This window comes from Heterocephalus glaber, unplaced genomic scaffold, assembly GCF_053883595.1.
Source record: "Heterocephalus glaber isolate CG9 unplaced genomic scaffold, H.glaber_assembly_v1.0 deba00001509, whole genome shotgun sequence".
Taxonomy (NCBI): domain Eukaryota; kingdom Metazoa; phylum Chordata; class Mammalia; order Rodentia; family Bathyergidae; genus Heterocephalus; species Heterocephalus glaber.
The window spans coordinates 2,028,634-2,043,858 of record NW_028258325.1 but is presented as its reverse complement, the minus strand read 5'-3'; the positions used below and the strand labels follow the sequence as shown (position 1 = coordinate 2,043,858).

Here is a 15,225-nt window from a genome sequence, read left to right as displayed (position 1 = left end):
AAAGTTCAGTGTCATCAAATGTCCTAGCTTCAAATCTGACAACAGTACCTACAGCAGTAAGGTAAGGGTAACTTGCAGACAGTTTGTAAATGCTATGAATATTCTCAAATGGGGTTTCACTGCCAAACCCGAAGTTCAAGTTCTTAAGCAACTACCTGAGGTGTGGCTAGAGCAACGTACAAAGTTAGGCAGAGGCAGCCTAGCAGGGGGCACTGGGCGGGCACAAACACCCAGGGGCTCTATGCAAGCAGTGTCAGAAACAGGCAAATCCGTGGTCTCCTCGGGGTGCACTTGCCTTCTTCCATGCCCTGTTCGAGACCTCTAATCCAGCCCTATTCTCCTGCAGGACAAATATATATCATATTTTACTAGTTTCATTTTGAATTTCCCATAAAAAAATAAAAATATGGGCCAGGGATTTAGCTCAATGGTTCCACTGCCTGCCTGCCAAGTGCAAGGTCCCAAGTTTGATCCCCAGTATCTAAAATAAAAAAAAAAATATTATATACAAACCACTTCACAACGCAGCCCTCAGAAGCTGTGGGCAGTGATCCACTCTAGAGGAAACTGAGTCACAACCACTTCAGCTCTGTACTGCCCAGGAAGGTGTAATTTTCTATTGTTCACTTTTTTTAGCTTTTTAATTAAGAAAAAAAAATCTACTTGTATTTTGTAAAATAGAAGATGCATAATTACCACTGGTATTATTCACACATTTACCTAAAAATGTTCTGTTGGACAGGATTATACAACACCAAGCATCCTCATTTAACCAGGTCTTAGCGTCTGAAGTCAATGCTCATCCTTTATAAAGTCCACAAATGACTTTATCAGGTAACTCTCTAAAAAGGGACTGGAGCGTTCATGGGCAGTGCTCCAGGTACTCCCCTTCCTGTCATCGTCTCGGGCAGGAGACAGCCCCACCCACCAACCCAACCCAAAAGACTGAAACAGCAGAGGCCGAGGGAAACACAGACACACCGACTCAAAGCGCACGGGACAAAAGGGGCTGAGTTACTTGTGTGTGAGCAGGCTGGCTCCACAGCTGCCCCCAGTGCTGTCTGCTGGCTGAGGTGCAGGGGCAGAGGAGGAATAGGACACGAACAGGAGCAACAGCAGCTGCTCCCTGGTGACAACTACCTGCAAAGGCCGAGCTGCTGGCATCTGACCTTGATTCGGAGTCATCCTCCAAGGCTGCTTCTTCTCCTAGGAGCACTTTCCCTAGTGAATAATGCAGCAATATTCCACTTAGGTTGGCTAAAGATAAGAACTTCAAAAATTCAAATAGGTATACATTTTAAATTGAAAATCATGAGCATATTTGATTTAACTTCATATAATTTATCTTCATGTATATTTTAATTTTTTCATTATATTTTTATACCTTTAGTGTTAAACACAAAGAATACAGGGATATTATGTTTAGAACACTATTAAAATCAATAAACCTATATGAAAAGTTAAAGGGAGTGATTCTCTAACTGTACTGCAAAATACATTAATAATTAAAATTTACTGATTTAGATTATCATTACTGCTAAATAATTTATATCAGTATTCAACTTAAGGACGGTACATTATGACAGAAAAGTTCCAATTCTATTAACCTTAGGGTGTTCATGAACTATCTCCAATCAGAATTTATGCAAAAAACTTAATTAAAGAAAAGTCACTTTCATTTTATTATTTTTTAATTTCTAGACTCCGTTTTTTTGCGGGGTTTTTTGGTACTGGGGATCAAACTCGGGTCCTTGTGCTTGTAGGGCAGGCGGGGCACTACTGAGCTAAATCCCCGGCCCTTAAGACTCTGTTTTTAACAATCAGAACTCTAGCGCTATGGTCTGAGAGGATGAAATAATATTTTGTTTGCAAAGTTTTAAAAATATACTTTATAGTTCATATTCAGAATTATATTAGAAAACAAGAAACCAAAAGTTTCATGTGACTTAACTGACCTCATTAAATCACTATAGCTACATTACACATTAATGTCATTATGACACTGTCAAAGAGTCACTGGCAATATCCAGCTTCTAATATAAGTCAGAGTTGTAATAAGTTCCATAAAGTTACACGGTATGACATTAAAGGCACAAAAAAAATAGTGGAGGAAAAATTCACAAACACCAAACCCAAAATCTAGATGAAATTAACACAGGGACTAAATACTAAACAACCGGACATTTTATCAAAGCTAAAAGTAGCGGTGCGTTACTATTAGCCCAACTGTTAGTAGGATCACAAGTTTGAGGCCAGAACCCATGTCAAAACAAACAAACAAGCAAAACAAAACTAAAGAAAACCTTAGTGACTTATTTTGGGAATGTCAAATTCCCCAACAGTGAATTTGGATCTTTTTTCCCTCAACCAGACAGAGGATTCCACCTAGGGAGGGGCTGAGCCACATCAGCAGCCTGTGTTTATTCTTGATGGCTGGCCTCAAACGTGGGATCCCCTGCAGCAGCGGAGATCACAGGCCTGTACCACCACGAGCTGTGGTGAATGCAGATTTAATGAAAGTAGCCCAAGACAGGGGAGGCTCCTCAACAGGACGGGTGCAGGACTGCCACCAGAGAACAGACTCCAAGCTGCCCTATGCCTTCACCCCACAGCTCTTATCTCTTCTATAATGGCAGATTTCACTTGCGGAAAAAATTTTTTTTGCAGCTACAATAAAAAAGTTTGAAAACTACAGCTCTTAACAACAACAACAACAACAACGAAACAGTGAAAAAATTAAAAAGAGATTAAGGAAACACCCTATGTGCTGACAGAGGGCAAAACAACTCATCTAACAACATCAATCACTATCTTTTTCACTCTCTCAAGAAAAGTGACTAAGAAACAAACCAGACTTCAAAGTAACAATCTCTCCTAAGACAGATTAATTTTCTAAGAATCTTCTGGCCTTTAAAAAATTTCAATGTGTCTCTAAAATCTCAAACTCTAATAAATATCCCATACTATAATGGCCCAAATGTTTGTCTGAAGACAGGGTCTCACTATGTTGCCCAGGCTGGTCTCAAATTCCTGGACTCAAGTGATTCTCCTGCCTCAGCTTCCTAAGCAGCTGGGACTACAGTTGCATGTCACCACACTCAGCTGACAAATGTTACTGATTCTTTCAGGAAACATTTGCCTCCTTCAGTAAAGACAAGAATGCTATTCCTGTTAAGATCCCATTCAATACTACAAACAGTCAAACACCGAAATTATGATACAAAAAAGGATTAATCTTTTATGATTTCAAAACAAAAAATAGCAATTTTTTTATGGAAATTCATAATGGAAAAGAAAATAATTGGTGAAGGAAAAGTATCCAATTACAAATGTTTCTCATTTAACAACCGTGTTCTGTTCCTGCGACTAGGTCGTCAACTGAATTGGGCGCTAAGGAACTGTGTACAGTGTACATTACAGAGCCTTTTTTTTTTTTTGGTACTGGGGATCGAACTCAGGACCTTGTGCTTACGAGGGAGGCAGCAGAACCACTGAGCTAAATCCCCAGCCCAAGTGTACATTACAATATTAAGATCCAAGTCATGGCCCAAGCAAACTCAAAGTTGATGACTTTGCTTTGATTTGCATAACTCTTGCATGCAGTATTGTAATATGTAACAGAACATAAAACTACCGTACTGAAAGTAGAATCAGCAACAATTACAGTACTACATAAACAAGGTGAACTGTACCAAATAAAAGACATTGAGGCTCTATCAACAAGATGTACAGAACAGTACAAAAACTGGGGGGTCTTAAATCCAAACAGCACGCCTCGGTCATAACTACATTCAAACAGCTGATAAACAGGTCGGCCGCTTCAGGAGGAGTATCTGTATGTCAGAAACACTTTAATACACATAAATTAACTGTCAGACGCTTTGATATGTACAGTCAAGCAGGGCTGAAATCGATAACCAGGCCTGAGTTAAGATGATTAACTACTTACTGATAGCATTCTTGGCTTAGTCAAATTCTTCAGGAAGGTACATTACCTTTACGCAGAGGCAGCCCGTCTGTGTCTGGAAGTGAGGTCTGCTGGAGCAGACATGCCCAGATCTCCCAAACTGTCCACAGCTGCTTTCCAGCCACAGGGCCAAGCTGAGTATTGTAAAAAGACCAGTGGCCCATATGCTAAAATATTTACTGTGGCCCTTCATGGGATGGGAAAAGCCTGCTGACCTCTGACATAACACATTAGAGATGTATGACGAAGCAGATCTGATACAGAAGCAACTTTTAAAAGCTACCCTACATAACTTCAGGCCTAGTTATCAGTCTCCAGCAACATTCACCCACACAATCACTCTACTGGGAAGGGAGGCAGACGGTCCAGGGCACAAGGGAAACACAGGAAAAGCAGTTGGACTCAACACAAGATGCAGATTTCAGAAGTAATCACCTTTTTGCTTTCTTGAAAAGACAGGACTGCATGAAGAACCCCCTCCAACTGTAAACCACAGAAAGTGATAGATCAAAAGAAAGTAATAAGCTATTAAAATCAGAAGAAATCTGAACATCTTCAAAAAGCTTGATGCAACTTAAAAACTGGGGAAAATGTCAACATATTTCCAAAGGAAGTGCTTAAATACCATAGTGCAACATCTTTTAATTTCAATGTGAAAAGTACATTAACATTCAAATATGGAGTTCTGAAGATATAACTGAAATGCCAAAAGAACTATAATTAGCTGCATTTTAACAGCCAAATTAAAAACAGTAGAGAGCTCAGATTATTTCATCAACTACTAATCAAGTAGAGATGTTCACTGAGAACAATTGTTAGAGATAAACACTTGGAAGACATGCAGTCCATCAGGAAAGGACTCTGCAGCACAGAGGGCAGCCGGGCACATCTACGTCTCTCCCTAAAGGCCGAACACACGTCCATGAGGCAGCACTCAGGCGCCCAGTCAGATTCTTGCTGATTCACCAGCATGGTGCAGAGGCCCCATGAGAACACACACTGCCCTCCCCATCCCGCCCCGGGCCCCGCAGCAGCCACAGAGACGCCCAGGCACCAGGAGCTCCACAGACCTGCTGCACACCAGGCCCACTTCTGGAGGTGGAGACCCAGGGATCCCCGCCTATCTCTGCTTCCAAGGGTACCTCAAGTCAACCCATTGAGCTGCCTGAGCAGCCCCTTGTACATTCAGAGCCCAAGCCCCACGAGTACAGAGAAGCACAGAGACCAGAACCAGAGGTATACATCAGGGCTGGGAATGAAAAGGATTTTAAAGTCAGGACTCAGAAAGCAGAAAGGAATTCTGAAACCCAGACAAGGCTTCAAGATCCCATCTCAGGCAAATTAACACAAAAGTCCTGGAAAGACCCTCCTGTTTTCATTTCGCAACACCTGAAATGCCAGGCAGGGGCAGTGCAGTCAGAGCAGGGTCCAGCTGTCCAACATCTGGCCTCATTCTGCCACCTGACTCTAAACTTCAGGTCTCCTGCAAGCTGACTGTATGTTTAGGCAAAGAACTCGGCAGGGATGCCTTAGCACACTGCAGCCCCACAGTGCTCGAGGGTCTCCAGTGACCAGAGGTGGTTGCAAGCAGACCTCACCAAGAACACACCTAGAAGCTCCACGATGCTCCCACTGCGGCCCCGGGCCTCCTCCTGAGCCACAGAGAGCTGAGCCAGGCCCCCAGGAGTGGTCAGCGCCTGCAGCAGCTCAGGCGGGGGTGTGCGGAAGAGTTGCTGCAAGAGCTCCAGGGCGCCTGTCACCACATTGTGGTCTTGGTGCTTTGTGTGATGCAAAGTCAGCTGGTAAACCTAGAAAGAGACACAGGAGGAAAAAAAAGGCAAGTGCTCAACTGTGGCTTAAAAATGTCTCACGGCTTTCCCTTTTTGATAGGTCACTGCTGGGAAAGTCTGCACCTTAATCTCTCCCTCTAAACGCTGTCACTTCTGCCAGTGTGGTCGCGGTGTCCATGTGTTCTGGACACCTGTGATGTTTCACTGGCATACTGACCCTTAGAAATAAACTGAGCACTGCCCCTCAAGCAGTGGTGCGCTAATTCAGCTCTCCACTTCCCAAAACTAGTGCTAGGAGGGGAGCAAGCCCAGCAGACACCATGGTGGAGGTGGGTGGACACTCCCAACAATCCAAAGCAGGCTCCAAGCACCCATGTCAGAGCTGCCAGAAACGTGAAAGGCATCTTGGGTCACATCTTATTAGTGCGCCTACTACTTACTGTATCACATTATATGCATGAGCGAATTTATTCTTTTTCACATTAGAGCTGCCGGCTACAACACAGGGTACTCAGCTAAATTTCAATTTCAGACAAACAAATAATTTTGTAGTATGTCTCATGCAGTTTGGAAGAAAAATTACAAAATTACTTACTATTTACCTAAAATTCAAATTTCACAATCATGTTTGTTAAATGTCCCAACCTTACCTTTACTATCATAAAATACTTAGATTTCTTGCTTAGAAGTCAATGTAGAACAGTATGAAATAAAAAGTCAAAATCTGCCAGGGATTTAGCTCAGTGGTTCTGCCACCTGCCTCAAAAGTGCAAGGTCCTGAGTTCGATCCCCAGCACAAAAAAAAAAAAAGTCAAAGTCTCCCAAGCAGCTTTAATACTTGATTTTAAGCAATTCTGATTGCAAGCTGCATAACCCTAAATTATAGGAAGGCAAACTGGAGTCACAGGCCCCATCTGGCCAGTGCTTGCTTTTGTGCATAGTTTCCCTGAGAAACACCTGGACAACAACCATGGCAGAACTGCTCTGAGCACAATCCTAGGTGAGATATCTTGTTTCCTGGATTTCAGAGCTTCTTCTTTTATTGGATTTATGTCTCCTTTTGCTGGAATTTATCTCCAAACAATTATTGTCAAAAAGCGTGTGTGCAAGGCACACTAGCACCAGCCAGGCCACCAGTGTCCACATTCTGTCCACACACGTGCTTGGTGCATACCCTGCCCAGCCCAGTGTGTGAGGGTGGCCAGGCCTCCCCCAGCACCGTGCTGGATGGGGCGGATGCTCAGTCAGCACTTCCTGAGTGTGCACGCACAGTCACAACCCTATCCCAGCGTATGTGACACCCTCAGCACCTGCCACACTCTCCCAATGACATGGACACGGGGAGATCACCAGTCAAGCAGCCATGCTCCAGAGCCCACACTGCTCATGCTCAGCTCCGCCCCTTCGCACACAAATCACTCAGATCTTTTGTTGGTTGTGATTTAAATACAGAACGTCACCCTGTCCTACCTGGACCAGCTGCTCTGCAGACGGGGACACTTCCATCTCTTTTCGAGTCACCCCAAAGCTGCCTTTCAGGCTTGTGTCCTTGACCTGCTGCTGCAGCAAGGGCACCAGATACCTCAACGTAAGCAGCACCCCGAGGATCAGGAGTGTAGGGTGTTCTTCCTCCACTGGAACCAGTAGACCTACAAACGGAGCCACAGGACTTCTCAACGGCTGCTGCACTGCTCAGAGACTTTTTTTGGTACTGGGGATCGAACTCGGATTCTTGTGCTTTTGAGGCTGGCTGCAGAACCACTGAGCTAAATCTCCAGCCCCTACTCAGAGACTTTTAAAAGCAAGAGACCTGCAGGACCGCCCTCTACTAAGGCTGGTGTAAGGGACAAAGTGGGCACAGACGTGACTGGAAGAACAGACTGGGTGCCCAGATCCGGGAGGGCCTCAGCTTAGTGTGGCCCTCACAGAGATCGACTGCAACCATGCCAGGCAGTTATTTTACAGCAAACATGCACCTCCAGTCCAGCACTCACTAGTGTGATTTCCACAGTTGCTGAAACTACAGGAAAAACTGCGAGCAGGGGACTTGCAAGAACAGAGGAGGGTCAGGCCGCACATTGTTCCGCTTCCCCTGGCCAGTGAGATGCCCGTGGGCACTGCAGCAGCTGTAGTCACAGACCCTACATGTGCACACAGCAGGCCCGGTGCAACTCAGTTACCCGGCAGCCCAGAGCCGCAGCCAGGTCTGGACGTCGAGGGATCAGCTGGTTTAGCCAAGACTTCTAGTCCTAAGGAAGTACCAGGCAGGGACCTTACCCAGGAGCACGTTGAGCAGCCAGCTATAGAAGTACTGCGTCCTCCTGGAGTGCTGGCAGATGCTCACTGCCGAGCCAGCTGCTGTGCGCCGGACCGTAGGGGAGCTTGACTTCAGATTTGCTATGAACGCCTTCAACAGAATCTGGAAAGACAAAATCCAGACAGGCCAAAGATGAAGCTGCTGTGAGGGTTATCGCATGTTTCATGAAAGTGGACTTGAACTGGAAGAGAGCACTGGAGTAGCTTTACCATATACTTGATCCACAGCACACACACATAAAAAAGCCAGGCGTGGTACACCTGCCTGCAAATTCAAAGCTAGCATGGACTACGGAGCAGGACCTTGTCTCAAAAATCCAAAAAAAGGGAAGAAGAAAACAAGGATTAGGAGGTTCAAATTCTTGTCAAGTATAAATTACAAACAATTAAGACTTTCCCACAGCTGAATGGAAGAATCCCAAACCTGGGATAGTCAGGAGACTGATAAACACATGGTCTGCCTCCTTCTTTCTAAACCACAGTAAGGACCCCACAGAGCTGATGCCCTCCCTACATGCAAGGTAAAGCCTCAGCAGCCAGAGAAGGTCCGCTCCCATGGCTCCGCACCCGGCCGGGGAATGACAACACCACACAAAATGAACATGCCCAGAGACAACATCAACAAATATAAATACAAAAACGCAAAGGGAAGAGTACCAGGCGACTGCCAACTACTGAGGAAAAGTGATTTCCATCCCCAAATACTACACCCAACCAAGCATAAAGAAGAAATGAAGGCATCTGGAGGAATGCCAAATCTCAATTTACTGCCCATTCCTTCTCAGGAAGCTACCAGGGACTGTGTTCCACAAGACAGAGACATGGCCTCTCGGACCCAGGCATCCCACAGTGATTGGCAAAGGAGTCCCAGGAAGACAGCAGAGGAGAGCCCTGGGGATCAACCAGGCAACAGACACAAGGGCAGCTAGGCCACACAGGCAGAGCGGGGGGTTTCTGGGTGGAACACTCTACCAAGGGGAGGCGCCACCAAACCACAGTGTGTCACATGGACAACTGCATGAGATGCAGCGTGCAGAGCTGCTGGACGGGATGAGGCCGTGCCAGCTAGGGAGTGTCAATAAGTGTAGGAGAGGCAATAATTAACTCCAGGAAAACGGAAAGTTGTACAAAGGGATATACTCCTGTGTATGCAGCGTGACTGTTTACTTGCACGGAATAATGTACACATGAGGAAGCATGGTGGTGCACAACCAGAATTCTAGCAACTCCAGAAGCTGAGGCAGGAGGAGAGCATATTGAATGCTGATATAACTACAGTGAAAAGATAGGAGAAAGGTTAAAGTTAAATCTATCTCTTCGTTGTAAAATGTCTAAAATACAGAAATCCAAAAACAGAAGTCCAAGCATGTTACTTAGGAATGTGAAATATTAAGGGCTGTGTCCGCCCACAAGACAAGGCTTAGGAGAAAAAGAGAAGGGCCACTATCTTCGTTTATAGTGCTCTTAGTACTCCTGAACTTCACTGATAATAAATTTGAATAGACATAAAAGGACACAGAAGCAGAGAAATAAGACTTTTTTAAATGCCAAAAATTCTGGAAAGAGATAGTTAGTGGCTACTCTATACAAAAATGAAAAAAAAAACCATAACCAGAACTATAACTACAAAACACGATCTGTACTAAGAGGCTGAGGCAGAAGAACTGCAAGTTCAAGCCTAACCTGGGCAACTTAGGAACTTAGCAAGACCTTGTCTCAAAATTTTAAAAAGTCCTGGGAATACAGCTCAGTGCAGAGCCCAAGTTCAATCCCCAGGACCACAAAAAAAGAAGAAAAAACCCACTATCTTTCACCAGATGCAGTGACACATGCCCATAACCTCAGCTAAGCACAAGGCTGAGACAGAAGGATCAAACGTTCGAGGCCAGTCTGAGCAACTTAGGGAGACTGTGTCGCAAAATAAAAAGGGCTGTGGTGTGGCTCAGTTGTAGAGCACCCCTAGATTTGATCTCCAGGACTGAAAGAAAAAAAAATCACTACCCACCATCTGTCTGGTTCCAGCCCCTGCCAAGCAGAGGTGTCACAGAGGCAGCTGCTCCCAACAGCCCCACCATGCAACAGCCACACCTCTTCTGCCTTGCAAGCCCAGGGGCAGCCACCCTACTTCAGAGGGTGGACTGAATCTAAGAGTGGCAGTGGCCCTACTCACTGAGCATGAGGCTTTAGTTACTACACTCAAGTTTTTAGAGTCATCATCTCCCTTCATCATCCCAAGCCTCATGAAATTGGGTTTTAATATCACCTTAATATTAAGGAAAAAACTTTGAAGCTCCAAGAAAAAAAGTAAGAAGCAGGGTCGGGAATTTAGCTCAGTGGTTCTGCTGCCTGCCTCACAAGCGCAAGGTCCCAAGTTCAATCCCCCGTACAAAAAAAAAGAGGGCTAAACAGCTTACCCAAGGGCATAGGACTAAGGACAGAACCTGTGAGCTGCCTCACTCTCAGAAGAGCCCTCCATGGGAACACTACACAAAATGAAGACGCCCAGAGACCACATCAACAAATACTGACCAAAGGGAAGAGTACCAGGTGACTACTGACTACTGAGGAAAAATGATTTCCATCCCCAAATACTACACCCTTCAGGTCCCATCTTAAGAACAGGAAAGAAACAAGCTAAGTGGCTGGGTGACTGGCCTAAAGGGAAAGAGCTGGCAGAGAGGACAGACTTCCAGTCCATGTCCACCTAGCTCCAAAGGGAGGGCTCTCACCACTGCACTCTCAGGAGCCCAAGCAGAGCCACAAACACAAAGGGGCCACGAACCCTACAAGCTGCAGCCTGTGAGACACAGTTGCAATCTGGACATCTTAAAAAAAAACCCTAAAGCGGCCGGAGATTTAGCTCAGTGGTTTCACCGCCTGCTGGGCAAGTGCAAGGACCAGAGTTCGATCCCCAGTACCAAAAAACAAAAAACAAACAAACAAAAAACCCTAAAGCAACCTTGCAAGTGGCCTGTTGAAATGCAACTGAACTGCTGTGTGGCCATGGGACTACAGGGTACTCACAGCCACGGGCCCCCGTGAGCTCTGCTACTAGTTTCTCTCCTCAGCTAGGTTAAGGGCCAGTCCTATACACCAGAGACAATCTGCTCTAGAAAGTGCTATTTGAATCTGACTCTCTGAACCACCTCCCTACTAAACTCTTCCCTGGTGACAGAAAGGCAGAAGTGGATAGAAACTCCCTCAAAGTGACACAGATGAAGGGGAACTAAATTATGAAGCACAATATGATGCAAAAAGTACTCTCAAGCGACTGTTTAACCAGGAGGCTAAGCCCACAAGACTCCTTCACAGCATCAATCACATGGCTGTCACCAGAGGCAGCAATCATACCTTAATTTCATTGTCATTTGCAAAATTGCCAAAAGAAGCCATAATTTTGGGAATAGCTGCAGCCAAGGTCTCCTGGACGGATTCCTCAGGTCTCCTGCTTGTTCGAGTCAAGCATGGCAGAAGATTCACCAGGTAAGGCCTGTGTGCAAAAGAAGACTTGTCATTTTACAGATTCTCTAGCTCCCTGTGGGGGGAAAGCCAGGTGTATAAGCACAATGGCCCTTAAAGCAGACTAATAGTGCTCAGCTAGAAGACCAGGAGGACTAGACACAGATGGAGTTCAACTGGCCTCCATCATTCCAGTTTCAGAGGACTCTTAAGCTCAGCTCAAGCTATCTGCAGTGAATTATAAGAGGTATGAAAATTCTCATTTTCAATTGGAAACCATAGGTAATATGAGAAAACAGTACATTAAAAATATTCAAGTGAATATAACTTTCCTTTAAAAGGAGAAAACTAGGGCCGAGGATTTAGCTCAGTGGTTCTGCCACCTGCCCTGTAAGCTCAAAGACCCAAGTTTGATCTCCAGTACCATAAATAAATAAAATAAAAGGAGAAAACACGTTCAAACCAATCAAGGCCTTCAAGCTGCAACCTGGACTTCTGGTGAGGAAACAAACGTGTAAGGAAGAAACAGTGAGCGACCCTGGACAGGCAGCACTCAAGGCCACTGGCAGCACAGACCACTTCCTGACGCAAAGCCCAGGGTAGCTGGGAATACGTTAGACAAGAGGCCAGAGGCCTCTCAAAGGAGGGTATTCTTTTGTGAGGCCTGAGGGGAAATACAGTGACTTGTTTGAGAGAGTGCACTGCGTCTACAGTGACGAGGCCAGGGGGCCTGGGTGAGGGGTCTGGACTGCATGTGAATGGCACTGAGGATGAGTAAGGAGAGACCCTAAAGCAGGGACATCAAGACGATTATGTCTTTTAAGGTCACTTCAGCTGTTTTGTGGGGAACTTGGGGTGTGCTGCTTCAGGACTATAACAAGTTTTTCAAAATAAGGATAGTTGGGCTGGGAATGTGTAGTGAGGCCTGAGTTTAATTCTCAACACATCCATGCATTAATATAAAGAGAGTAAAAGGAAAGGGGTTATAAAAAGAAACTTCCTTAGTGAGTGTGTCCTACACCCATACAAGATGTTTAACCAAATGCAACCTCAGAGCAATATGTCACCATTACCCATGAACAGTCAGGGTTTAGGCCCCTCTACCTACTAGCTTCTCGGGGAGAGCTGAGGGTACATGTCCCTCTGGGACATGGGCATGTTGTGCCAGTTTGAGAAAAGGGAGGAGCTGATGAAAACTACAGTCCTGTATTATTTTTTAATCCGCTACAAACTGTTTCGACCAGTCAAAACTTTATGCACAGTCCAACATTCACCTTTTCAACCACTGTAGTAGACAATGCCTGTTTTCCTGTAACTCCTAGAACTGGTGGTGATAAGGCTGCTGATTATCTGGGGCCGAAGCAGAGAACAAGACAGCAAGGCCCCTGCTGCTCTGGGGTCTGCATCCTGTAAGTCTCAGGCAGAGGATAGGACACGAAGCAAGCAAGCCCAGGAGTGAAGTGCGTGGGGTACTCCCGACAGGGTCAGTGCTGGGGAGGAAATATGAGCCGGCAAGCGCAAGCATAGAAGGCAGAGGCAGCCCACCTCAGGCGGCGGGGCGGGAAGAAGCGCAGAGGGGACACGCGCTGAGATGGAAAGGATCACCAGGAGCGGCCACCCACCAACAGCAATGATACAATGGCCCAGAGGGCCGACATACCTGCACTTCTGAGGCCGAACCAGGTGAGCCAGCTCAGCAAACCTCCACAGGGCAGCACGCAAGCTCCGAGGGGCGCCGTTCTGAATGGGTTTAATCAGCAAAGTGTCATGTTAAGAGCACACGATTGCCATAAAGAGGTTGCATGGAAACAAAACATTCTCTGATATTTTCTCCTTTTAGAGAAAAAGCCAGTTAAATATATATCTTTTTTTTTTTTTTTTTTTTTTTTTAGTACCAGGGATGGAACTCGGGACCTTGTGCTTGCAAGGCAGGTGCCAGAACCACTGAGCTAAATCCCTGGCCCCCAAGCTAGTTAAATATATGACATATCTGGGAACTACTTCAGGGATTTTTTAAGGTCCAGTGGGCTTCATTTATAAAGTTATAAAAAAATTAAGTTGCCATTTTTAACTTCCATCTCATCTAATGAAAAGTAACCTCTTGAAGCAAAGTAGAACAATAAAGTCAACATTTGCAAACAGCATTTCCTTCTCACAGTTTTACTTTTCAACTAAAAGATAGCTTCCCATATACTGCTCATTGCCCATATAGCACAATGGAAAGTGAAGGCCTGCCTACCTTCTTGATTTCCTTGTAAAGTTCTAACTGGAGCCTTGGCAGGTTGGAATCCATCAAAGCCTACAGGGGAGAAAGAATTAAAAGCACGATATCACAGCAATATACACACACCCATGTTTATAGCAGCACGGTGTGTAATACCTAAAGCTTGGAAAGAGCCAAGTGCCCATCAACTGAAGAACAGACAAAGAAGATGTGGGGTTTTTTATACAATGGAGTACTACTCAGCCATAAAGAAGGATAAACTTGAGACATCTGTAACTAAATGGATGCATCTTAAAGTGAAATAAATCAGACACACGTTTCATGTTTAAATACCAAATTGTTTCTCTGGTGTGCAAAACTGAGAGTGTAAATAAGGACCAAAAGTGTATAACAGATATTGGGAAATGGGAAGAAAATGTTCAAATGGGAAGGGGAACAAGGGAGGGGGAAAGGAAAGGGACAAAAAAAAAGAATAAAAGGAAAAAAATAGAAATAAAACTTTTGTAAATAAGGAGGGGAAGAGAGGTTGAAGGGAAAGGAAAGGAATGGGAAAAAAAGAACCAGCAAAATATATTATGTACAAGTACAAATCTCCTGATGAAAGTTATCACTATGTATATCTAAATTGTACCAATAAAAACTGTAAAACACACACACAAAAAGGATGTTTAGCAAAGGGATAAAAAAGCCTACTGGGAAGTACAGGAGATCTGTTTATGGAGGATACAGTCCTCTCCTGGGCCTAAAGAAAACTAAAAGGGAACCAGATCTTCCATTTGAGGCGAAGTAAAACATAACTAAAACTAAACTAGGCAGTCGTTCATTAAGAGAGAAGCAGGCCTGGGGATGTAGCTCAGTGGTGCCGCCGCCTGCCTCACAAGCACAAGGTCCCGAGTTCGATCCCCGGTACCAAAAAGAGAGAACCACATGTATGCAGAAGTCATCACATACACCAGATACTGATCGCTCTCCCAAAGAAAACATGAAGGACAAAGAATGAACTTTCATGGTAAATACTATGTAAATCAAATTTAAAATGAACTCTAAAGCTCTCACAGGAGCCTCCCATCTGCACTAGTGGTCCACGGACGACTGCGGCTGAGGCCACTCAAGATCACAGGGTGGGAGGCTGAGGAGTACTCAGGAGTCCCAGCCCACCCTCTTCTGCCGCTAGGCGGGCAAACCTAGCTGGACCCTGATCCTACTCCCACCCACTGAACCTCACGGCCACAGGTCTACACAAGGAGGCAGATCTGAGTGCAGCAAACACTCTCACACCAACTGTAAACGAAAGGGAGGAGAGAGGCTGTCTTATGTTCGGGATGTACTGTGAGACGCTGGCACTTCTGCACCTGGAGACTGGAAACACAGACGAAATGGGAAAGAAGCAGAGAGTAGGGCAGCAAGAGAACCGGGGCCTACAGCTGCAACCTAGAGCCACTGTGCACAGCCTCCAGACCTGGGCCAGC

General features: G+C 45.2%; 1 protein-coding gene across 4 annotated transcripts in view; it reads right to left on the bottom strand.

Annotated features, from left to right (window-relative positions):
* Positions 1-15,225, bottom strand: part of Htt (huntingtin) — a 126,513-nt gene that overhangs the window by 77,394 nt on the left and 33,894 nt on the right. For 3 of the 4 annotated variants that reach the window (XM_021260365.2, XM_004847368.4, XM_021260368.2), the window contains exons 4-11: positions 13,772-13,831; positions 13,193-13,272; positions 11,425-11,563; positions 8,035-8,176; positions 7,228-7,406; positions 5,577-5,775; positions 4,403-4,450; positions 1,141-1,221 (exon numbers count right to left, since the gene is read on the bottom strand). In XM_021260365.2, coding sequence (XP_021116024.2) covers positions 1,141-1,221; positions 4,403-4,450; positions 5,577-5,775; positions 7,228-7,406; positions 8,035-8,176; positions 11,425-11,563; positions 13,193-13,272; positions 13,772-13,831 — 928 coding nt within the window. The remainder of the gene's footprint in view (positions 1-1,140; positions 1,222-4,402; positions 4,451-5,576; positions 5,776-7,227; positions 7,407-8,034; positions 8,177-11,424; positions 11,564-13,192; positions 13,273-13,771; positions 13,832-15,225) is intronic. The other variant, XM_087187788.1, reaches the window with a different exon arrangement.